Here is a 24,888-nt window from a genome sequence, read left to right on the forward strand (position 1 = left end):
AATGGTCATTCTATTTCTGTATTAATTATAATTCTGAAATACAGCAAGGGTTTTTGAATTATCACTATAATGAAATGCTCTAAATCCTGGTCAAAACAGGAGGTTGTACTCACAAACTCACTATGGGTATTCTCATTGTTTTCTTTGTAGGGACAAGATCAAAACTAATAGAACTTTCTAGAGGATTGAATGATCTGGTCCTCTTTGTGAAGAAACATTGTCTTCTGCAAGTCAACCAGAGAGAACTGCTTTCTCCCACCTGCTGAGCGTGGCATCATAGTTATTCCTAGTGCTTGAGCGTGTATCTTCTCTGTACCACCTGGACTTTTTCATGGAGCTTTTCCTGTAACTACTCCAGATCTTCCACTAAAGTTGTAACTTGTTTATGGCATCTTGCTGTGGTGTGATTGACGCCTGTCGCCAAAGAGCACGGAGCCTCCTTACAGCTCTTGTGCCCTCGTACTCTCCATCTTACTATCATAGCGTCTGATGTCTTCAGTCCCTCCAGGATTCTGCACGCCTTCCCCGTTGCAGATACAGCAGATCATACTGTTGCTCCTTGTGACCAAATACCATATTTGTCCCAAACCTCCACCTAGGGCCCCAGGACCCTGGAAGTAGAAGACATCAGCTGGACAAGCCCTGATGATTTAGTCCCAGGGCCTTTTGTTCTCCCATGCCTCCCTCTGCCACTCTGTGATTTAGACTTTTGCCTTCTTTCATCTGATTGGATTCTCATTGTGAGGTGTGATGACTTTCATGTTAGATCTTCCTCATTGATGCCTTGATTTTATTTTAAAATTCATTTGTATACTTCCGTTGATTAAAGCATTCCAAATGTTGTCTTAGAATTTTTCACCCAACTGATTGGTTTAAAAGATCTTAAGTGAAAAACTGCCTCCTGGTCAATACCAAATTTGTAAAGAGTGTGAAGTGGAGTTTTTATGCTTCTGTCAAACTTCCATCTATCTAATACTGTACCTGTGTCATATTTTATTCCTTTGTAGTCTTCAAAGGAATTGGAAGTTTCAGTGTGATGCACTTTACTAGTTGTAAAATAGACTATCGGAGGGAAAAGGCCTCTCTAGTCTATTTTTGAAAAATGCTTCAGGTCTTGATAATTTTTATTTTCATTAATCTTAGCCAGTTTTAGAATTGTCAGCTCAATCTGATTTTCACAGTTGTTTTTGGTAAAAGTTGGAAGTGGGAATTAGCAGATGACTTGAGATAGGGAAAGAGGAATGATGTTATATTTACCCTTAGAAATAGGAGTTATCTAAGAGTCCGGATTGAAACCAGCATCCTATATACAGTTCCACAGGATGTGCTTCTCTTCATGGTGATTTTTCATATGTATCATCTACTTTGACTTCTGCCCTGCTTTAATGTCCGTATAAATGTTTCAGTCCAATTTGTGTTGAGTCCACTGATGTAGAAGTTTTGATTTGTAAACCATTCATCCTGCTTTAGTCATGTGATAGTACCAGTATAATTAGCCCCACTCCCACCACTGTGGGGGATTTCTCCCCAAGAGGAGGTGTGCTTTGACCAGCTGCATGTGGCTTGATTGCATTACTGTTTCTCTTAGTTCCGCTGGATCTGGTTTTCTTTTATTTCATTATATTACCTGAGCTCAGGGCATATATCATTCATCTTTAGAAAGAGCTCATCTCTTCCATCCTTAGAAGGATCCCATCAGAAAATGTATATGTAATCAGTCAGGTGAAAGAAATACTGATGTACTTCCAAGAGACTGGTGCGAGGGGGGCCATAGGAAGCCCATATAGGTCTGAGGACTGAGTCAGTGTCTTGGGGATGGGACTGTTCCATATGATTATTTTTGTGTGGTGTAAAAAATGTTAAAAAAAAATGGTCCTTACATGCAAAGACCCTAGCTTCGTTTTGTTTTTTGTTTTTTGAAACACAGTTTCACTCTGTTCCCGAGGCTGGAGTGCAATGGTACGATCTCAGCTCACTGCAACCTCCGCCTGCCAGGTTCAAGTGATTCTTGTGCCTCACCCTCCCAAATAGCTGGGATTACAAGCACTTGCCACCATGCCCAGATAGTTTTTGTATTTTTAGTAGAGATGGGGTTTCACCATGTTGGCCAGGCTGTTCTCGAACTCCTGACCTCAAGTGACCCGCCCACCCTACCTCCCTTAGTGCTAGGATTACAGGTGTGAGCTGCTGCACCCAGCCCCTAGTTTCCTTATAAACATGAGATATTATCTTCCTAGGCTTCAATTTTCAACGATACTCCTTTACGCTTTTAAGTGTGATACATTGTAGGAAAGAGGAGGCAGCAGTTTAGGGCATGCCGCCTACTCCCTGACTCTGACAGTATTTCTCTTGTTTGAGGAAGGCCCATCGATCGCCACATCTTCATGAGCAGCACCATGTAAGGGGCTCAATATGGAAAATACGGTGTAGAAAAATTCCATCACATTCTTCCCTTTACAAGTGTTTTCAAAAGTAAAGATTGATTTCAGTGTGGCTTACTCACATCCATCTGACCCCCAGTGCAATCTTGCTTCTCCTGTCTTTGTTTTTCTTCATTAAAAATTTATCTTTAATTCTAAAGCAACTGCAAAAAGAGTTTCAGGAATAGCTTGTGTTCTCCTAGCTTACTAGCCCTTTTACCCAAGTGCTCATTGATCCTTTTTCTCAACTGTACATGATTCTCTGAATTTAGGCAGAGAATCTGGCTGTTTACTGGGTTTGCCTATAAGCCAGTGGTCATATTTCTCCACATAGGTTGTAACACAAATAGACATGGACCCTTTTTCAGCTAAATTCTTTCCCATTCCTCTGTATTGCTCTCTCACTTATTTAATTTTAAGTGGGGACCGTGTCTATTTAAAATAGTGCCTGACACATAGTAGGTGCTTAACAAACATTATTATTAATAAATAATATTAAAATAATATTCATAAATAGTAGGTGAATCAAAACTGTCAGACATTTTCCTTGGATGGTAGGGCAACATATAAGTTCTTAAACCATCCTTGTCTCTAAATTAAAAATATGGAAATTCAGGTCGGAGCTGTGGATGTGCTGAATTTCCTTATAGTGCTAAGAGATGACTTTAAAATGTAGAAAAATGAAAAGAAGTGGAAGGATAGATCCACAGGAGCCATCTCTTCCTTTTATGTCTATAAATATCTGATTTTGTCTCCTGAATACAGAATTCTTTCCATCCAAACAGTGTGACATGGTTTTATAGCCTTGCTTATAGATTCCAAAGACCGTTCGCATACAGCATGCCATTTGATCCTTACGATGCCATGAGGTGGACCATGCAGGTATATCTCTATTTTTCATATGAATCCCAAAGCAGTTAAATAGTTTGCCAAGGTGGCATGGTAAGTTGATGGAAGGGCCAAAGCAAGCAGTTAGGTAGTGCTCTGAACAATACACCAGGTGATTCATATTATCTCTTAAGGAATTTCTTGAGTATACTAATTCTCAAAGGGTAAGCTCTAAACCCCAAATTTTCTATAGGGCAAGTTAATTCCATTCAGGGAGGTTTTCTTTTGTGTGTTTCCATTTTGGCATAGTTAGAGGAGATAATCAGATGGATTTGGCAGCTTTTACCTAAAAAGACAGGCAACTTGAAGTGGATAGCTGTAGGTAATTACTAGAGTTATTTAGATTTCTGTGTCTGAATGAATTCAGTGCTTACTGCCAGCCCTTTCATACAAAGACTCCACATTTGAGAGTTGATGCTTTTATCTTTTTGCAGACTGGATTACAGCTTCAGTTGGGTTTTGTTGCGTATTTACAAATGTATTCCTGTTGCTGTTACTTACGAACAATAACTTGGCTGGCTGTCAGATTCTTGGATCACATCCTTTTTCCTTCCATTCTCTGGAGACATGATGTTATTGTTACTTTATTGTTGTCCATATCTGGTGGCACTGAAAGGTCTGAGTCCTGATGGCTTTTTCTTCCCCTTTTGTAGGTGACCTGATTGTTTGCCCTGGATACTTGAATTCCTTGTTTATCCTCGAAGTTTAGTAACTTAAGTGGAGTATATCTCAGGATTGACTGTTGTCTGTTGCCTTTTTCTGGAATGCGCTGAGCATTAGATATTGTCATTTCAGGCCTCACTGCATTTTGTATCAGTTTAGTCTGTTCTCTTCTTCAAAACTTTGTTTTTGTATTGGCTGTCATCTGTCCTTCACATTTATCTTTCCTTAGATGGCATTCATCTCATCTTCATACTGTATGATTTTTTCTCAAGTCTTATCCTCCATTTCAGTGACTGACTCAGTTTTCTGTACTGTTGATTCTAGGGCTTGTTCCTTATAATGTGGCTTCCACTTCTGTTACAGTTTTGTTTTATTTTATTTTATTTTATTGAGACAGTGTCTCACTCTGTCACCCAGGTTGGAGCGCAGTGGTGCGATCTCTTGTCACTGCAACCTCCGCCTCCCAGGTTCAAGCGATTCTCTTGCCTCAGCCCCCCGAGTAGCTGGGAGTACAGGCTTATGCCACCACGCCTAGCCAATTTTTGTATTTTAGTAGAGACAGGGTTTCACCATGTTGCCCAGTCTGGTCTTGAAATCCCGACCTCAAGTGATCCACCGGTCTCAGCCTCCCAAACTTCTGGGATTATAGGTGTGAGCCACCATGTGCAGCCTAGTTTCATTTTTTATCTCTTTCTTTTCTTAGCTCATTATGTTGTTGTCTTTGATTCCTTATTTCTTCCAGGGCTGAACAATTTTGTGTACAGTTTTCATGTTTATGAGCTCATTCTTTTTCCAGCATGTATTTATCTATCCTTTGCGTCTTTCATTCCTTTTCTTGTATTATTTTGCTTTTATCTTGATGCACAAGTATCATGATGACCCCTTCTGCTTATGATGTCTTTGAATGGTACCGGTTCTATCTGTCCAAGAAGAGTGGGTAAATCCTCCTTGACTCCTCCTCTTTTGAGCAAGACATGTTTGAATGATAACCTTAGCACTTGAACTCTAAGGCTAGCTCTTGATGGGCTATAGTGGTGGAGGGTGTTTTTGGTTTTCATTGATTCTGCTATTTGGATTTGGGAGAATAAGGAGTGATGCGAAGCGTCCTTGGAACATGTTGTCTGTGAGTGCCTTCGATAGACTTTGTTGAATCCGCTGCCCTGGGGGTGGCCAGGTCCCACTGGGAGAGAGATCCTCTTTGCATTTCCCCATTCCCACTAGTTATCCTAGCAGGAACATGGTGGGTTTGTACTTCTGCTCTCCTGGATTGCACATGGCGCATATTTGTGAAATCAGCTCCTGAGGTAGTTTCTCTCCTCTGGTCCTGCTTCTCACTGCTCTTCCTCTTTTGGATACAGGAGGGGATGAACACACATGGTGCATCTGAGATCTCAACCTCCCGTCCTCGTTTTTGTGGAAACATGCCCACACAGAGTGTGGTTCGCCTCTCCTAACTGTTGCCAGTACTGTTTTGCCAAGTTAAATGATCAGTAGAGTTCTTGGAAATCCTCTCATTAACTGCTCAGCAATTGTGGCCACTGGAGACTGGGAGAAATGCTGGGCAAATGCAAGAATGCTTCTTTGATTCATCCCCAACTTGGTTGTATCTGTCAGATATTGCCCTGGAGTCTGTGGTATGGAGTTGTGGCTTTTACTAGTTTCATTACAGACAGCTTTTCTTGTTCAACTTTTGGATGTGTGGGTCAGAGGGCAGGAGCACTTAAATAAACATGCATTTGTTCTGCCATCTTTTTGGCAGTCCAGATGCCTAAACATTGGCTTTGAAGCTAATGTCCTTCGTAATCTACATTTGAGCAAACAGAAGGAAGCAATATTGCCAGCAAGAAAGGATGATTAACAACTTAACCACTATGGGATTTTTGTTTACTGTTCTTTGTGGAAAGATGACTTTTAAGTCAGGTTCCTGTCTCACTGATTAGAGATATCAGTACCTTCTGGTTTGAAAATAGAGGACATGCGACATTTTAATGAACTTAAGTTATCAACCATTGACAATTATTAATTAGCTGATTAAATATGATAGAATATTCCAAACTAGCACATCACCAGAGTTACCAAGAGAAGCCTGAGCTCTTCTTTATGAATAGGTTGTTGTTGGAGCTGTGCCCCTGAGGGGGGTTAACACCTCTGAGACCTTAACTGTGCCACAGGTTTTCTTACCTGTCTTTTCAATCAACCCATTTTAAAATTTGGTTAATCAAGAAAGAGAAAAGTGTTAAGTCTTCATCAGAATATTTTTTTGATTTTTCTTGAATATATATTCACCTAGTTTGGAGACCTGGAGCCCACCACCAAATCACACCAAATTAATGTTTGAAAGCGAGTTTGTAGGTAGATGCCAGGGCTGGGGTTTTATTTGGCCTTTTTGTAGAATGGAAGCCACCTTGCCTCAGTGGTGAGCACATCCCACCAGACATCCAGCAGCAAACTTTCATCACCTTCAGAGCTCCAGCATAACGGCCAAGGAGCACTAGTGACAGCCTTGCTGTATGCACCAAGTTCCATCCTGGGCAGTACCTTTCCCTAGCGTCTGTCCTGGTGTGAAATGGAGACTCGAAGACCAGTACCCACATGTAAGAGAGACTAACAAAGGGAGGGTGGCAGGGAGAGGAGTCATGTGAAGGAAAGCTACCTTTAATCCTCCATTGCAATACTGTCCAATGTTGCCAGTGTGCTAGAAACTGTGTTGAATGCTGGGCACGTGTCAGGGGTCAAAGCAGACAGAAACCCCTGCCTTATGAACCCACATTCTATTAGGGAAGACAGACTAGAAACACAATAAGGATATTTAATAGTACAATTGAGAGATGAGTGCTGTGGAGAAAAATCAACCCAGAAAAAGAGATGCAGGAGGTAGTACCAAATCTCCATGTTGTTTTCATCACGGATAGGTGCATTCCTTAGAAGACAAAGCGTTAGTGATTCCTGAGTTTTTCTCACCTTCACTGATCAATCACCTTCAATTGATCTGAATTCGGAGAGTCTGTTTTCTGTGCCTGCCTCTGCACGCAGCTCTGCAGGGGACCCTGTCGAGGTCCCCACACTATGGCTTCGGGTAGACAGAACAAACCGGAGCCCATTTCAGATCATTGTCTTGCTGACCAATGGGGAACAGTGGTCAGGTGAGAGGAGGCAGCTTTTACAATCAGACTTCATTGAATAGTGTGGGCTGCTGTTTCCTTGTAACAAAACCCCATAATTACAGCAGTTTCCGGATGTGTCTTTTTAGGACTTCAGAACTCATTATTTGAATAGAAGTTTAAAGCATCTGGATGATGATGCTGTAGCTAAAACAGCTGCTTGTCAGAAGAGACCCTATTTAACACTTCCAAACTTGTTTTAGAGGTGGAGGAAAGGATAATCTGGGATGGCTTCTCTCTCAGGTTCACAGGTCAGTAACAGCTATATACATCCCCCAAAAGGAAAATAAAATGACAACAATATTTTGGTCACAGAATTCCTGAGAAACCTCTGTTTCTACCTTTCTGTCTCTAAGAGAGTGACATGAATTCCCCATGATCTGGGTGGTAAGGGTTAGGGCGGCCAGGACACTGTTACTTTGTGTGTGACACAGGTGGCTCCTTATGACAGTTCTTCCTTGCCTCAGAGAGAATATCAGAGCCATGGCGGGGGCCAGGGGGACTTGCAGTTTTCTGTCTGGTTGTCCCTGAGGGTAGAGCTGAGTGACCCAGCAGTGGGGGATTTAAAAACTGGAGAAGAAGTAGGATGTGTTTAATTATCCCTATAGGTAGGGCCAATTTGTCACCCTTTAAATAAACTTATTTGTATATAAACTAAAGCATTTTAGGGCATCATTACTGAAAGCATCCAAGCAAATGTCTGATACAGTTATGTGCCTGCATTAAAAGAAAGCACCTCCCTTATCTCGCCTTAATATCCTTACAGTGTTTTAATAAGTTCGAAATGCATCCTGTAAGTGCATTTTTTTTTTTGCATAAAACACCTAAGATGGAGAATTGACTTCAGTTCTCTTCATCCTTTCCCCTTAAGTGTTAGTGATGCTGCAGGGGCAGCATGCCTCCCATTGGAAGTGGTGACTTCCTCATTTGATAGAGGTTTGCATGTCTCTTGAAAATGAGAAGAAGCAGAGATTGACTTCTGGAGTCCCATGGTCCAGTTTGGACTATTGGGAATATTTTTTGTGGGATTTAAAAAAAATTAGAGACATGAGATAGTACATTTGTGGTACCGGATCCAGGAAGCTTACAGTGAAGAGTATGAACGTAACCTGAAAAGTATTTCTCTGTTCTATAAATCTCTCAGTGACATTTGGATTAATCAAGCATAATTAAATGTAGTTAGATTTTTGTCAGATTGTAGTTCAAAATAATATTCATCTATGGAGAGGGTAATATATTCTGTAGAAATTTTATTAAGCACTTTAGTTAAGCAAACACTAAGGAGAACAAAATCAACCTCAGGAAGGTTAATTACTAAAAAAACAAAGTATAGTAGATTATGTAAATCATTTTAATTTTGAATACTGTGGCTTGAGCTTTAATTTACATAGACAGGTATTTTGAATTTGTTTTTCACATTATATTTTCTAAAAGTATAGACTTGCAATTGCATTCTTTAAAAGTGCTACTCATTTTAGGATTCCATTAAGTTTGCTTAACTTTTTTCATGTTATAGTTTCCAAAAGCAAAGAATTACAGTTCCATTCTAGCTAATTATTTTAATATTCCACTAAGTTTGTGTAAATTGTAAGACCATATTTTTAGTTCTATACAAATGATGATATTAAGAGAAGTATCAGGAGAGAGGGTGTATGTGAAAGCATCCCGCCCATGCCTGGCCTTGCAGTAAGTGTTCATTTAAAAGAAAAATTTAAAAAGATAAAACCTAAGAGTTTAGACTATAGTGTTTTAGTAATTTCTTTAAAGGGAAAAGTAAAGAGATCAAATTGATTTTATATGTATTTTTTTTTTGTACTCAGAGAATTACATTTTCACTACCCCCACCTGTCTCAGGGAATAGTCTTTGATAAGAATCCCATGGAAATCTCTGGAACTCTATTATAGTGTGTTCAGATTTGATAGTTTTATGTAAATTTCAGAGCTAGAGCTTCAAAACTAGAGTATTGTAATCTCAGGAACATAAGATTATCCAAGAAACCTGAACTTTGCTCTTTTCCTAATAAATGACATCCAAATTTCCTTTGTCTAGAAGATAAGCATAGATCCCTTTTATCATGCTTCTCTGAGATTTTCACAGAAAAACCCTGCAATTTGATTTTGTTTGATAATTTTGCTTTTTGGCTTTTCAGTGAGGATTTTATTTTCCATTGGAGCTGACTCCTTTGGGAATAAAAAGCTTTCACTTAAAAGAACATTCCATTAGATAATTCTAACTTCAATGAACCTTAAAGTGGCTTCTTAGAATTCTCTAGATAACTTTTGCAAATGGGCCAAAACAGCACAAATATCAACAATCATGTATGTACTAAGTAATATTTGCCCTCCAGTTAGCAAAGTCAAGAAATGTCTAACTCTGGCACATAGCACTGGTTTAACTACTCTTTAGTTCATCTTTGCCTTCCAAATTGGTTGAAAATGGCAAGCATAGAATGGAATGCATATTAATAACAGAACCACTTAATGTTTTAAATATTCTTACCTTGAGATTCTTTTTGAGAGAAATGAAAGAATCTTAATACCCAATTCCAGTTCTTTTGGCTTTTCACATATGATAGACAGGAAAAAGGCAGTTACAAAAATGGAATCTGATTGGAAGTCAGTGGTGTCCACCATTGAGCTGTGCTAAATGTCGTGTCACAAAAGGAGTTTGTGAAAACAGGTAGGTTGAGTAGAAAATGTTATACTGTTGTTTCTGTTGTGGCACTGCTTTCTTATAAATTCCATTTGCTTTTTGTCACCTGAGCTGTTACAACCATGAGAAACCTCAGTCCATATTTTTAAAGGCACTATATACTTATAGTAAGACCCGACTTATGCCTTCATCAAAAAAAAGTTGAGGTTAACATTCCACATGTTTAATCAGCATGTTTTAGAATATTTACAGCTAAAGTCTGTCACATTAGGGATTTGACAAAACTTGAGACTGCCTGCTCCTGAAGAGTGACCAGGCAGAATATTCCCAGCCTTGTAACCAGCATTAAAGAGTAAACTATAAGGGGCTTGATGAGGTTCTAGATCTGTTCCTTTTCTCCTAGATGCCTGGGTAACTCCTGGGGAAAGCATCACATTAAGTCATTTGGTATCTTGCTTTTCAAGCAAAGTATGTGATTTTGACCAATGAATTGTACATCTATTTAAAAATTACCAAGTGTAACTTGACTCTTGAATGGACAGTCAAGGCAAGGTGACTTAGGAAATATAAAGTATGGAGTATTTTTAAAAATTCAGATTGATTTATTCACTGTTGGAGGAATTGAATTCTGTTGCCTCCTTCATTTCCATTATGTTTTTGTTTGAATTGTGATGCTCTCTTCTCATTGTGATGCTTAGTTCTCATATAGAACTGAGTGCCACACTCTGATTAGAAACCGGAGTTGTGCTCGAGTCAGTCCTGAAAAACATTTTTAAGAAGAACGGAACATACTACTTTGGCATTCTGGCTGACCCTAATCTCTGTACAGTTCCTTGGTGTTAAAATCATTTGAGGTCCTAATTGCTGCTTATGGTTTATATACACACCATCTGCTGCTCTAAGTTTACATCCTCTCAAAAGTATGCAAGTGCTTGAAATTTCAGTGTTTCCCAAATCTAGAACAACTTGTGACTACCTAAGAAATGCTTGAACCAAATAAGAAACGCCACTGTGGAATAAAATATACCATTGTGAACATATCTGATGCTGCAATGAAATGTAAAGTTCCATACTTTACTGATTTTTTGTCATTTGACTGATAAAGGCGGTGTCTAAACTGGGAACAGCTGCTAATAGGGTAAAAGTATTATACATGAAATAAAAGTTCATTACAATATTTGTACTCATAAGTCAAAATCTGACCTGGTTCGCTTTATGCCTCTGTCAGCCTAGTTACAGTGATAAATGTATACATGAGTCCAGTGTTCCCAAGCAGCTTTGTTTATAGAAAGAAGCTTGGTTCCCTGAGTACTATGCTGTTCTGTGGCCTGGCTGGTACACGCCATCATGAATGAAGGATGACTTTGGTTAGAGATAATCTGTCACGCCACATTCCATGGAGAAAAGTGTTTCATTTTGATGGTTGGGAAAACATGACCAGAGAAGTGTATGACTTAGATAACATTTCTCGTAACTTGCAGAGAAATCTGTGGTGTCTGTCATAGCCAAACTAGTCCTGGAGCACGTGGACAATTCTGTACCCCAATAATCAGAACAATAAAATGGTAGTTGTCACTCACTGTGCATCACTATGGTGTCTTCTGAGCTCTGGTCTATTTCTCATCACTTCCATCTATAAACTTCTCTCTTGATTTCTGAAATTTCATACATTAGTGGCACCAAGCACCTTTGCAAATTGCTGGGAATAGACAAGGATACTTACTGAAAGTCTTATGATTGAGCTAAGGAAAAATAGGTTATTTGTGGTCTCTTTCAGGGAACACGGCGCTCACCTTTTTTGGGGAGCATCCTATGGGTGGAATATAGGAACTGTCTAACAGTAAACTGTTAGAGTTGGTATTTTTCAAAATATGGTCCATGGGTGGAAGAAAGAGGCCATACCCTGTACTGTCAAGTCAGGACACTTTTGAGAATGAAAAAGAGCACTATTGTTTCTGTAAACTGTGTAGGCAGGTGTACACTGGCACTGTCATGGACAAATGGAGATGGCCTGGCCATGGCCCACCTACACCAGAGTTACCTGAGATGTGGCTCATGCAGATTCCTGGGTCCTACCTCAGCTCTTCTACTGACTGATTCTCTAGGGAGTAGCAGGGAGGCCTAGGAATCTATATTTTAACAAATGCTCCAGGGGAATTCTTTCAAAAACTAACTTGCAAACTGCTGCCACACGGCATCTTCAGAAGACAAACAACTTGAGTTTTTCAGTGAAAGTGCTATTTGTTCCATGGTCTTTTACAATGAACTGGGCAGCACCGACACCAAAACCCAGTGCCTCCAAAGGCCTTTGGCTGCAGTTAAGTGTTTCCCAAATAATTAACAGATGTAGCCCTCATGTTCTTTAGCAGTGTGTAATTCTTTTAGTAAACATTTTGTGGTAAAGAGGTTCCTTTTCATTTTTTAATTGGAAAGCCACATAACTGCTGTCCTCCATGTTTAATGCTAAAAAAAAAAAGCTCTCAAAAATTTGAGGCAAATGCCTTGGATTTGAATGGTCCTTGGGGAGTGTTCATGTCAGGAAATCACATTTGTCTTTGTTAAGCTACCAGTTAGCTCTGTTAACTGTACCTTAGTTTCCTTATCTATAAATTTAGGGAGTTTCTGGGCAGAGTGGCTCGTGCCTGTAATCCCAACACTTTGGGAGCCCAAGGCAGGAAAATCACTTGAGCCCAGGAGTTTGAGACCAGCTTGGGCAACATAGCAAAATCCTGTTTCTAGAAAAAAAATACAAAAATTAGTCAGGTGTGGTGGTGCACACCTGCAGGCCCAGCTACTCCAGAAGCTGAAGTGGGAGGATCGCTTGAGCCTGGGAAGTTGAGGCTACAGTGAACCACGATCACATCACTGCACTCCAGCCTGGGCAATGGAGTGAGACCCTGTCTCAAAAATGAATGAATAAATGAATAAATAAATAAAATTAGGGAATTGGACTACATGGATTCCAGACTCTTTTTAGGTTTGATATTTTGTGGCACTCTTTAAAAACCTAAAATGGTAAGCAATTACTAATCTACTTTCATGTTGTTTATATATGGAATACAAAAGCAGTGACTCTTGAAATTGATGGTGGTTATACTCAGAATTTTAGTATTACCCATTTGTATTTTACCAAAGTCAGCTGCTATGTTAAGACATCATTCATGACTTGGGATTTGTATTTTTGTAGCAGCAACTCCTGCCCTGGCTTGAAATCTATCAAGTATGTGCGGTTTAGGCTCACAAAGAGACTCCAACTCAAGATCACACAGTTCCATGTAGCTGCTGCAGAGCATCACACTTTAGTGTGTATTTTTACTTCTTTGTCCTTCATTTCAAAATCGTTTCCGAATGACTTAATAATGCGTGCTTACAAGTGATTATCTGCTGATAATATTTTCAGGTACTCGCTTCATAATAACAGATTTATACTATGATCACATGAATAAATCATAAGCCATCATGTAGAAGGGGTTGCCTCTAGGAGGGTTTCTGTAGACCACCATCCACCACTAGGACTCTCTGCAGTGACGGAAATGTGCTATATCTGTGCTGTCCAGTATGGTCGCCACTAGCCACCTCAACAGTTAAAATGTGGCTAGTGCAACTAAGGAACTGAATTTTACATTTTATTTTTTGAATTTAAATAGCTACATGTGGCTAGTGGCAACCATACTGGACAGCCATTTCATCCGTTGAATTATTTAAGATTAACGTGAGCATCCGTTTTCACCAGTTACCAGGCTGGGTGCTTTATAGCAATTGTGTCATTTTTAAACATTGGTGTTAAGGTGAATCCTTTGTCAATGAATCCTTTGCCCTCTGCCCACTGATGACACTTTTATCAGTATAATCATCTCTCTTTCCTTGGTTAAAAAAGAGAAAATGATATTTAGACCATTTCCTATTGTGACCACATGGGAGATCAGTTCTCCTCTTTGCTACACAAGCCATTGATCATCTGCCTTTTTGAATCCATTTACTTTCGGGCTTATTTTGTTCCCTGAGCTGACATATTACCATAGCCCAGAGGGTCTCAATCTGACTCCACTTCAGATCCTTTAGAGGGATGCTGGGGAGTCTTTTTATGAGTTCCCTAGGAGATTCTGACATGCAACAGGGTTGAAAACCACTGATAAAGTTCAAACTATAGACCAGTCTTTGGGAATAGGTAGAATGCTGGCTGCACCAAATCCTGTTTCCCTGGCACAGAGCAGGCCTAGGAGCTTTGCACCTTTCTTGATGATCTGCTTAATGGCATTGGGAAATACTTAAAAAGGAGAAAAGGCCTTGTCAGTTTGGATTTGGGCCAACTAAGCAGCCTTGTGGTGCCCTTCTCTGCAAGAAATTCTAAGTTAGGCTAATGTTACTCTTAACAATTCTCTGGCATTCTTGTCCAAACAGTATTTGCAAGTCCTCAAACAAAATAAACATGTTAATGATTTTAACAACAGTGATGGATGCAGAAGCTTTAGACAGTTCCTTAGCGACAGCTTAACATAATAGTGTAATTATTTCTAAAGTTAGAGATGATTATTGTCACCTTAGCACAATAATTGGAATGGAGCTTCCTATATGAAAACTGCTCTTCTCCTAGGGCTTCAACTGGTAATGAAATAACACTTTATAAGGGCAAATAAATGCCCCATTATTCAGGTGAGGGAGGCCCATCAGGCAGTCTGCAATCAAAGAATCTAGGGGGAGATAGAGAATGACCACCTCATCCATGAATCAGCCCTATCCAATTAGGAACATTTAAACTATTCCATGTGCGGCCCTCACAAAACAGAACCTAACTGCCATTCATGGGCCTACCTAAGGGGTGACATTGTCAGTCTCCTCTTTTTAGCATAGTTTCAAATAGAAAATCTTTTAAAAATCTGGTTTTCCTATTTTCCCTCACAGAGTTGGTAATCTTTGTACTCGGGGACAGTAAAATTATCATGTAAAATGAGTAAGTAAAATACTAATCATGTAAAATTAGTAAAATAATTGTAAGATTCTATTGGTAGAATCAGAAGTTTCAGTGGGCAGAAACATGTACTTTTCCTTAAGAGCTAAGTCAAGTCAAAGATAGGGCCAGTCAGGAGACTGAGAACCAGACTAATAAACTGAAATTGGGGACAAGGGGCAGGGGTTGTGACCTCTCTGGTCTTTGTATCCCCAGTACCTAGTGGCCCACTCAAATGTTTGTTGAGTACTTCGGATGGGAATGTATGCCAGACCTTAAGTTACAATGTGAATCAAAGGCCCTGACTTTCAAAGGAAATTAAGTTATTCTAGAAAGGAGCATGGAGTAGCTTGACACTGTTGTGGCTGAAAGTGATTCCTAGCTTACACTGGCTGTGATCAGCATCCAAAGAACCAGGAAAAAAAAAAAAACCAGGAGGTGAATAGGCAGGAAACAGATTGTGCCTGACAGCCAGACTCTGTATCCCTGGGTTTGTTTCAGTGGGAACATGTCCAATGGTCAAAGACCAGTTACCACTTTTGCTGCTTCTTGTTATAGCCAAGTATGGATTGTACAAGAATATGTACAAGGAAATCGGGGGCAGGGGTCCTTTAACATCCTTCCCTACTGGCCATGGCTCCATGTTTATGAGTTGAGATTTCAACACTTCCTCTCCTTATGGACCAGGCAGCATGTTCCTTTGCGTCAGATATCCCTCGTTATATCTATTCCATGCTTCTCTTGCGTTTTTGTTTTGTTTTGTTTTGAGACAGAGTCTTTCTCTGTCTCTCAGCCTGGAGTGCAGTGGCACGATCTCCGCTCACTGCAACCTCCACCCCTTAGGTTCGAGCGATTCTCCTGCCTGAGCTTCCCGAGTAGCTGGGACTACAGGTGTGTGCCACCATCCCCAGCTAATTTTTGTATTTTTAGTAGAGATGGAGTTTCCCCATGTTGGCCAGACTGGTCTCAAACTCGTGACCTCAAGTGATCTGCCCACCTTGGCCTCCAAAAGTGCTGGGATTACAGGTGTGAGCCACTGCACCCGGCCCATGCTTTTCTTGTGGACATCCAAACTCAAATATTTGAGCAAGGTCATCACTGGTAGCGGTTAAATAGGAACTTTGTTAAATAGGAATAGTAAAAAGAAGAAATTATCGGTATCTGCATGATGGTTACTGCTCCTCAACTCTCAGGACTTGAGAAAAAGATTCAAGGGTTTGTGACCACTGTCCTCAGTCACCTTGGGTTAGAGAAAATAATGGCTTCCCAAAAATGTCCATATCCTAATCCTCAGAATCTAGGAATACGTTGTATTATATACAAAGAAGGAATTAAAGTTGCTGATGAAATTGCTGATGACCTGAAAACAGGGAACTGCTCCTGGGGTTATCTGGATGCGCCCAATGTGATTACAAGGGCTCTTATAAGTGGAGGAGGCAGAAGAAGAGTCAGTGTCAGAGTGTTGTGACATGAGAAAGACTGGACTGGCCCCTGCTGGCTTTGAAGATGTTAGGGGGCCATGAGCCAAGAAATGCAGGTAACCTCTAGAAGCTGGAAAGGGCAAGAAAACAGATTCTCCCCTAGAGCCTCCAGACAGGAACAGCTGCCACCTGCCAGCACCTTAATTTTAGCCCGGTAAGACTCATTTTGGACTTCTGACCTTCAGGACTGTAATTTAATAAATTTGTGTTGTCTTAAACCACTGTGTTTGTTATAATTTGTTATAGAAATAGGAAACTAATACAAACCTCTTCCACTTCTTTCATCTATTATTAATCCCTGGGTACCAGATATAGAAACACATAGAAAAAGAATCAGTGACTCAGTGGTGTTAAGGGGGATCTGTGATCAGGCTAGTAAATGGCATTTTGTGAACATATTCCCAGTGGAACGTGACTACCAAACAGATAAAAAAGACTGGTTATCTTCTCAAGCTATGTAATGGGCCATGTCCCGCTATGCACATGGCAGATGATAACAAGTTTCCTTTGGACTTGGACATTTTAGAGTGACAGAGTTATTTGCAAGTATAGTCCGTTGAAAAGGTCCCCGTGGAAAGGGTAAAGTACGACAACTCTTTCTTTTTTTTTTTGAGACAGAGTTTCGCTGTTGTTACCCAGACTGGAGTGCAATGGCACTCCTCTGCCTTCTGGGTTCAAGCAATTCTCCTGCCTCAGCCTCCCGAGTAGCTGGGACTACAGGCGTGCACCACCATGCCCAGCTAATTTTTGTATTTTTGGTAGAGACGGGGTTTCACCTAGTTGACCAGGATGGTCTCGATCTCTTGACCTCGTGATCCACCCGCCTCGGCCTCCCAAAGTGCTGGGATTATAGGAGTGAGCCACCGCGCCCAGCAACAACTCTTTCAAGTAGGGAATCATCAATTATTTTTAAATGGAAGGTTACAGATCAAATATTTTACTTGTATCTAATCCCTCCATCAGAACTCTTAATGAATAGAGTACAGGAAACTTGCAGCTTAATTCTTTTTCCTCCACTGAAGAAAGATTATAAAGTTAAGGAGAATAGAAATCATTTATAGGTGGGGCTGGGCGCGGTGGCTCATGCCTGTAATAACAGCATTTTGGGAGTCCAAGACACGCAGATCACTTAAGGTCAGGAGTTCGACCAGCCTGGACAACAAAGTGAAACCCCATCTCTACTAAAAATATGCAGACACTCTCACAGACACAGGGAGAAAAGGAAAAAAAATACACAAAAATTAGCCAGGCATAGTCGATGTAGCATGCCTGTAATCCCAGATACTCGAGAGGCTGAGGCACAAGAATCACTTGAACCAGGGAGGCGGAAGTTGCGGTGAGCGAAGATCCTGCCACTGCACTCCAACCTGGGTGACAGAGCAAAACCCTGTGTCAAAAAAAAAAATTGTTTCTAGGAAAGAATACATGTCAACCCTGCTCTGAACATTTCTCCAAGTTTCTCACATTTTGGTCAACTGCAGCTGAAATTTAGCCAATATGGTGCCTTTTCTAGAATATAAGTTATGGTAGTGTAGAAGACTAACATAAGGGCTCTATCACCTACAGATATGTGGGCTCTTAATGAGATTTTCAGATTTTACTATTTATTGGGTTTTACTTGATGGTTTCCTAAAGACGTTGATCACCAGATATACTTTGATGCTTATGAACTGTCACACTCTGTCTCAAAAGCATCTCTATGGGAGTCTTTCTAATCTAATAGTTCCTGCTGAATGCCTGGAGACGTCACCTAAATATTCAACTCTGGTAACCAATGAAGACTCCAAGACGAGAACTGTGTGTGTGATGTCTGTGGGAACATTTTTTAAAAATGTATTTATTTTACTTTAGGCGTATACTATATCTGGCATTTCTCCCCATGTTATCCTTCCCCACCCCCCACCCCCCACTGTCTCTCCCCTACCCCCTCCAACTGCCCCCAGTGGGTGATGCTCCTCTCCCTGAGTCCACATGTTCTCATTGTTCAACACCCACCTATGAGTGAGAACATACAGTGTTTGGCTTTCTGTTCTTGTGTCAGTTTGCTGAGAATGATGGTTTCCAGATTCATCCAAGTCCCTACAAATGACATGAACTCATCCTTTTTTATGGCTGCTTAGTATTCCATGGTGTATATGTGCCACATTTTCTTTGTCCAGCCTGTCATTGATGGGCATTTGGGTTGATTCCAAGTCTTTGCTATTGTAGACAGTACTGCAATGATCATACGTGTGCATGTGTCTTTATAGTAGAATGATTTACAGTTCTTTGGGTATATACCCAGTAATGGGATTGCTGGGTCAAACGGAATTTGTATTTCTAGATCCTTGAGAAATCGCCACACTGTCTTCCACAATGGTTGAACTGATTTACACTGCCACCAACTGTGTACCAACTGTGTAAAAATGTTCCTATTTCTCCACATCCTCTCCGGCATCTGTTGTCTCCAGATTTTTTTAAATGATTGCCATTGTAACTGGCATGAGATGGTATCTCAATGTGGTTTCTATCTGCATTTCTCTAATGACCAGTGATGATGAGAATTTTTTTATATGTTTGTTGGCCTCATATATGTCTTCTTTTGAAAAGTGTCTGTTCATATCCTTCACCCACTTTTGAATGGGCTTGTTGTTTTCTTGTATATCTGTTATAGTTCTTTGTAGATTCTGGATATTAGCCCTTTGTCAGATGGGTAGATTGCAAAAATTTTTTCCCATTCTGTTGGTTGCCAATTCGCTCTAATGATGGTTTCTTTTGCTGTGCAGAAGCTCTGGAGTTTAATTAGATCCCATTTGTTTATCTTGGCTTTTATTGCCATTGCTGTTGGTGTTTTAGTCATGAAGTCCTTGCCTATTTTTGATAGTGTACCTTTTCCCCCAGGAATTCTGCTCATTAACAAAGGCTAATTCTCTTGGGGGCAAATAACAAGGTTCTTAAATATGGGTTTTATTACACCTTGTAACTGATTGTTTTCCCCTTGAGAATATGTCTGAGGTTTCATGGAAATCAAGAAGAAACTTGCAACCATTGGCTTGAAATACAACCTGTCAAGAATGCATCTGTCTATGTGGCAAAACCGAATAATATGGTGTATGAATAGTAGGTATTCCATTTTTAAATTAATTCCCTTGTGGACTACCAGCCTGGCTTTATGTATTCTAGACCCAAGGCTAATGTCGGAACTGTGGTCATTTCAAAATGCTCAACCTCTCCAGATGGGGTTAATGGAATCTCCTAAATTTGGTGAGTGGAGGGCATGAGCACAGTTCTCAGAACATTGACATCTGCCTTCGGTGCTGACATTTGGGATCTGGATTTAGCACCTACACTCCCATCCATCTGCATCTAGCTAATCAAAGCTTTTTTCCCAAAGATGGAAAAGTGGTTGAAATGGTCACTTCTCAAAGTTTAGGTACACTTGGGAAGCATTCTGTCAAGGGACAAGATAAGCAAAGTGGACGGAACCTGAGAGCATTTTATCTTGATGCTAGAAATGTGGAGGCTGAAGGCATAAACCAGTCACCAATGCTATCAGTTGTGGAGGCCCCAGGGGACTGGAAGACCATCTCTCCAGCTTCCCAGGATGTCAGAGTTCAGTACTTTCTCATGGTCGTTCAGTGACAGCATCATAGTTGGGAGAAGCTTGAGGCAATGCAGGCTGCCTAATACATTCAGAGACCTTTACAGGCAAAGGAGACCTTAGAAATCATTTCCTTGAGGTCAAAGAAGTGAAAAGGTTACGCCAACGTCACAAAGTCAGTTAGTAGCGGAGCCTACAATTCCCTCCACATGGTGCTGTTCCTAACTAGCTTTCAAGCCAAATGTGGGGCCTTTGGTAACTCTAAGGCTTTGCCCTGATCTGCACAGTGCAGAGTTGCATCCTTCTGAAGTGCTGGGGCCACAGCTGGGCAGAGCCAGCCAGCAGGCTGGGACAGCTACTACAACGCCTGTATTTTTCCCCACTGAACTAGAGCACATAAATAGGAACACACAGCAGCACACTTTTTAAGAAACACGACAATGACACACAAGAGTGCAATTCTGCATCACTTTATTTATAAACAAGTTGAGAATGGTGTGGTCCATTTGAGAGCAAGAATGGGATAGGAGTGCGGTGGCGGGGGTGGGGCGCAGGGGACACACAGAGTTGGGGGAGGTTGATTCCAGTAGTTTGCATTATTCAGCACCAGAGCAAATGCTTGGGCATAAGGTCATGCTTTAACCCAGATGAGTCATCATCTTGTCTTCTATGTACAGCATAGTCTTAAGTATGTATGCTCTAGTTATGGCTTTGTCCCTGGACACACTGCAGTGACACAACAGAAAAAAAACTAGAAATAAGTTGCAAATGCCTCATGAGCTATTTCTTTTTAAAAAATCTGATAGCCAACGCTAATGCTGAATGGATGCCTAAAAATCAGGCACATCTCTGCTAGAGACAGGCTCATCTGCTTCAGCTGAGCCGGTGACACTGTCTCGCATCTCTCCCTGGGGTATGACTAGATGCTAAAATAAGTACTGAAGATGGAGAGAAAATAAATCTGTGCTCTTCCTGTCCCTCCCTCAGGGGGTGAAATCACAGTATCTAGTAGCCTAAGGCATGGAGCAAAACTGAAATCCCTAAGCTGTGTCTCTTCCACTCAGACCAGGTCAGAGGCCAGGCCAATGTCTCGTGTCCTGCTCCTCTTGAGGCTGGAGTTCCTTTGCCTTGGTAAGGTCCTGACACACAGGAGCATGCTTGCCAGAAGTAAGTCATTCAGCATGACTGCGGCACAGGAATTTCACCCCTGTTTCTTAGCTGGTGGAGGGGTGATCAGTTGATTTTAGCATCCCCATAAGCAGCTAATGTAGAAGTGCTGAAATGAAACAGCTAGAGAGGCAGGGACCCCCACATCTTTCATGGGCATTTGCTAACCTTGGTTGTGTGTAAAAGGAACCCTTACCTCTTCGTCTGTTAGGGGGCGAGTTAACACTTGAAGGGGAGCGGAAAATCGGCTCATGCCTGTAATCCCAGTACTTTGGGAAGCCAGGGCAGGTGAGTCATCTCAGGTCAGAAGTTCGAGACCAGCCTGGCCAACATGGTGAAACCCTGACTCTACTAAAAATACAAAAATTAGATGGGTGTAGTTGCAGGTGCCTATGATCCCAGCTACTTGGGAGGCTGAGGCAGAAAAATCCCTTGAACCCGGGAAGCAGAAGCTGCAGTGAGCCAAGATGGCACCACTGCACTCCAGCCTAGGCAACAAGAGTGAAACTCTGCCTCAAAAACTGTGTGTGTGTGTGTGTGTGTGTGTGTGTGTGTGTGTGTGAGAGAGAGAGAGAGAGAGAGAGAGAGAGAGAGAGAGAGAGAGAGAAGAAACAAAAGAGAGAGGGATGGAGGGAGGAAGAAGGAAGGAAAGAAAAGAAAGGAAGGAGGGGAGGAAGGGAGGGAGGAGGGAGGAAAGGAAGGAAGGAGGGAGGGAAGGAAGGAAGGAAAGGAGCGGAAAATTACTACCTTCCCATTCCCCTAATACTTCAGTCCCACTTTCTCCCATCTTCATAAGCTGCCCTATTCTGCAGTCCTATGTAGCTTCCTCTAGCCCTCCTCAGTCTGAAGTTTCCTTTCCTCACTAGGGCAAAAAGAATCTCTTCCCTTGCTTTGTGTCATTCTTGCTTACCCCTCCAAGCTTGGAGCACCCTTCCCATATTTCTCATTCCAGCCTTAACTCACCTTGGCCATTATGGTTGACCAGCCAGCCCTAACAAAATGCAACCGGGTCTCCACCTGGGAGCGGGAAGGTGGTGTGGGGGTAGGGGCTGTGAAAGGCTAAAAGATGGCCAAGAAATATCAAAAGTTGGGTTGCAGAATCCTCCCCATTCCTTCTCAGTAGACTTGCAGCCTCAAGAGGGTTTGGTGTTGGGGAGCTCACTGCAGGTTAGGAGGGTGAGATTTAGAACCCATTTATGTGTGGTTTGGGCCCATCCCTGGAAGAGGCATTGGTTGTTTCCCATAATTGGCAGCAATGGTGACATTATCTGATGAGTCACATAAGTGGCACCTGTCAGTATGGCATATAAGACCTGCAAATGTATAGTCACCCTAATAGAGTATTTGCTCCAGAGTGCAGAATTCAGGTAAAAGTGTATCCTATCTGCCATGGGCCATGGCGTGGGGACACAAAAGGCCTTCCCAAGAGAGTCTCACCTATAAAGTGAGGTCCTGAAATGGATTAAGGGGAGCAGATATTTTTTATCCTCCTTTCCTCCCTCCAGGAACTTCTTTCCTTCTGTTCTCTTCCCTTGTTCCCACCACCTTCCCTTGCCCAGATGGCCTCATCCTTTACAGCTGCAAGTGCCAACTAACTCAAATGGATGGCAGACTAACGTGCATGGTTTGACCTGAGTGTGTGATGGAAGACAGGGACCAAATGGACACAATGGAAGAATGGGGCCCTTGTCCCTCTCTGAAGAGCAATATTCTAGGTGGGCTTTGACTGCAAAAGGAAGTTTTCTTCCTCACACGCCATGTTCCTGCCAGTTCTCTGTCCCACATGAGTGCTTCACAGAGTCCTGGAGAAAGAAAGTGCCAAGAACAAAGAGGTTCCAGGCCAGCTTAGCCTCATAGTTTTCCTTCCCAGCAGACAGCATTCATCTCCTGGTGGGTAGGGAGGTAGTTCAACCCCAACACAAAGGGGAAAGATGCCGCTTTCCTTCATTGGTTGCTCCCTTGTCACATAGAAGGCTGATTCCCAGGGAACCAGCTGGAAAGGGGCGTTTCATCCTCTCTGAAAATAGAGGCCCAAGCCAACAACTTGTAGGCAGAGCTCAGAATCTCTTGTGATAGACAAGCCCCCAGCTCTGTCTCTGACTTGACTGGCATACCCGGACAATAACCCAAAGAGTTTGGCTCCAGATCTTAACTCTCCCTGCTCATTTCACACAGGTGACTAAGGAGCAGGAGCTTTGGACAACTCAAGCAGGAACACCTAGAGTCCTCATCCCACTTAGCAAACCTAGGGCCAGAGATAATGATGCTACTACCTAGACCACTCAGATGCTAAGATCATAACTGAGCCCAGAGTTCTCTGTAAAAGGTCTTCAGAGTTCTCCTTCACCCAAAAATGTTACAGGAGGCCACAAGAACAACATACTCATTTCCTGGTTGTGATAAAACATTTCCACAGGAATCTGGGATGCACTTGACAAAGTACCCAAGTCACCAGAGAACAGATGGTTCTTGAGACCAAGGATTTCAGAGGAGTATTAGGGTGGAGAGCGGGAGCGGGGTCTATTATAAAATGCCACCACTATATATTCATATTGCACATGGGATACACCTGGGGATGATATACTGGAGCATACATAGAACAGATACGTGCAGGTAGCACCCCCATCGGTATACTATGTTTGATGCCTCAAACTGTTACTTGAGGTCTATGAAACTGTTAACTGGTCGGAAATGGGAAAAGCCATTCCATAATAGCATCCTTTAAGGAGAAGCTTCAGGAGACATTTCTTGTCTGCTCAACTTGGAGCCAAAGCAAAGCAGCTCCTCTTTTTTTTTTACATATTAGGAAGTTTTTCTGTGTTGCAGTTCCCACAGATTAAGGTAATTTCTGCAAAACAATGCAGTGAAACCAATGATGAGAAAGTACAACCAGGAGCACGTCAGGCCTTACGTGGAGTTCTTGACAACACTGTCCTTTGAATAAAAAGTTAAGGTTCACACTAGATGACCTTTGAGAACTGGCCTAAAGCAAGGCTTTGTCTATGAGCCACGTTCATGGAACTGGAAGGAGTTGATGCGTTCCAACATCAGGTTCAGTGGCTTGACTAAGAAGCTTGGAATTTGTCTTTGACTATTTTAGAAGCACTTTGCCCCCTCTATTGGAAACAGTTTTATTCTGGAAGAGCTGGGGTGGTGGGAGGCAACGTGCAGGAAACTTACAGAGGCAGAAGTAGCAGGCTGAGGGAACAGCTGCTTCCACAGGTGGTTTACTTGGTGGGGGTGGGTAGAAGGACCAAAGCAGAAGTCACTCCCCATCAGTGCAAGTCTCTCTGCGGCACTCTGCATCCTTTCTTAGCAAGGTTAGAGTGATTCTAGATGATGCTAAGAAGGTTTGTGTAGGTTGTCCCGCTCAAAATCTCCGTGCCTCTCCCAACTCCTGAGCTGTACGGAGAGCGAGAACTGGTCCCAAGACCTTCCCTTAGCAGAGTTCAGGGTCTCCCTGCTGAGCTGCAGCTCCTGTGACTATCACCCTTCAAACACCACCCAGGTACCCGCTGTGACCCTCGCCCTCCTCCCCATCCTATGTGGTGTGGCTCTTGCCTGCCAGCAGCCTCTACTTCTCATCCTCATCCCCCTCGCTCATGCTGCTGATGGAGGCTGAGGCTGCTTTGGGTGAGGAAGGGGGTGAGGTTTTGAGCGGGAGCCATGAGAAGGTGGGCGAGGGGGAGCGGGAAGGGGACCGGCTCCGGGTTGGGCTGCTCACAGGACTTTGCTTCGGGGATAAGGCCTGCAGCATCCGGCTGCTCCTCTCCTGGAACATCTGCTTCTAAAGAGAAATTTGAGAGAAGGCATCTGTTAACTTAGCAGTCCAAGGCAGTAGTGAAACAAAAAGGTAAAGCAGGCAGAAGAGCCACTACCCCAGAACTGAGCCCTCAAACCTAGACTCATACCACATCTCATGTTGTC

The 24,888-nt window shown here is 42.0% G+C and overlaps 2 protein-coding genes across 6 annotated transcripts in view; one reads left to right on the top strand and one right to left on the bottom strand.

Moving 5' to 3' along the window:
- Window positions 1-11,364, top strand: part of PDK3 (pyruvate dehydrogenase kinase 3) — a 93,778-nt gene extending 82,414 nt beyond the window's left edge. Inside the window, exon 12 of one of the 2 annotated variants that reach the window (XM_002762733.6) lies at window positions 151-11,364. In XM_002762733.6, coding sequence (XP_002762779.1) covers window positions 151-181 — 31 coding nt within the window. In that variant the 3' untranslated portion in view covers window positions 182-11,364. The remainder of the gene's footprint in view (window positions 1-150) is intronic. The other variant, XM_008989087.4, reaches the window with a different exon arrangement.
- Window positions 11,365-20,248: 8,884 nt separating this feature from the next.
- The window catches only part of PCYT1B (phosphate cytidylyltransferase 1B, choline), a 110,363-nt gene continuing 105,723 nt past the window's right edge, over window positions 20,249-24,888 (bottom strand). For all 4 annotated transcript variants that reach the window (XM_078363401.1, XM_078363403.1, XM_078363404.1 and 1 more), the window contains one exon: window positions 20,249-24,748. In XM_078363401.1, the coding sequence (XP_078219527.1) occupies window positions 24,536-24,748 (213 nt within the window). In that variant the 3' untranslated portion in view covers window positions 20,249-24,535. The remainder of the gene's footprint in view (window positions 24,749-24,888) is intronic.

Source organism: Callithrix jacchus, chromosome X (assembly GCF_049354715.1).
Source record: "Callithrix jacchus isolate 240 chromosome X, calJac240_pri, whole genome shotgun sequence".
NCBI classification, from domain to species: domain Eukaryota; kingdom Metazoa; phylum Chordata; class Mammalia; order Primates; family Cebidae; genus Callithrix; species Callithrix jacchus.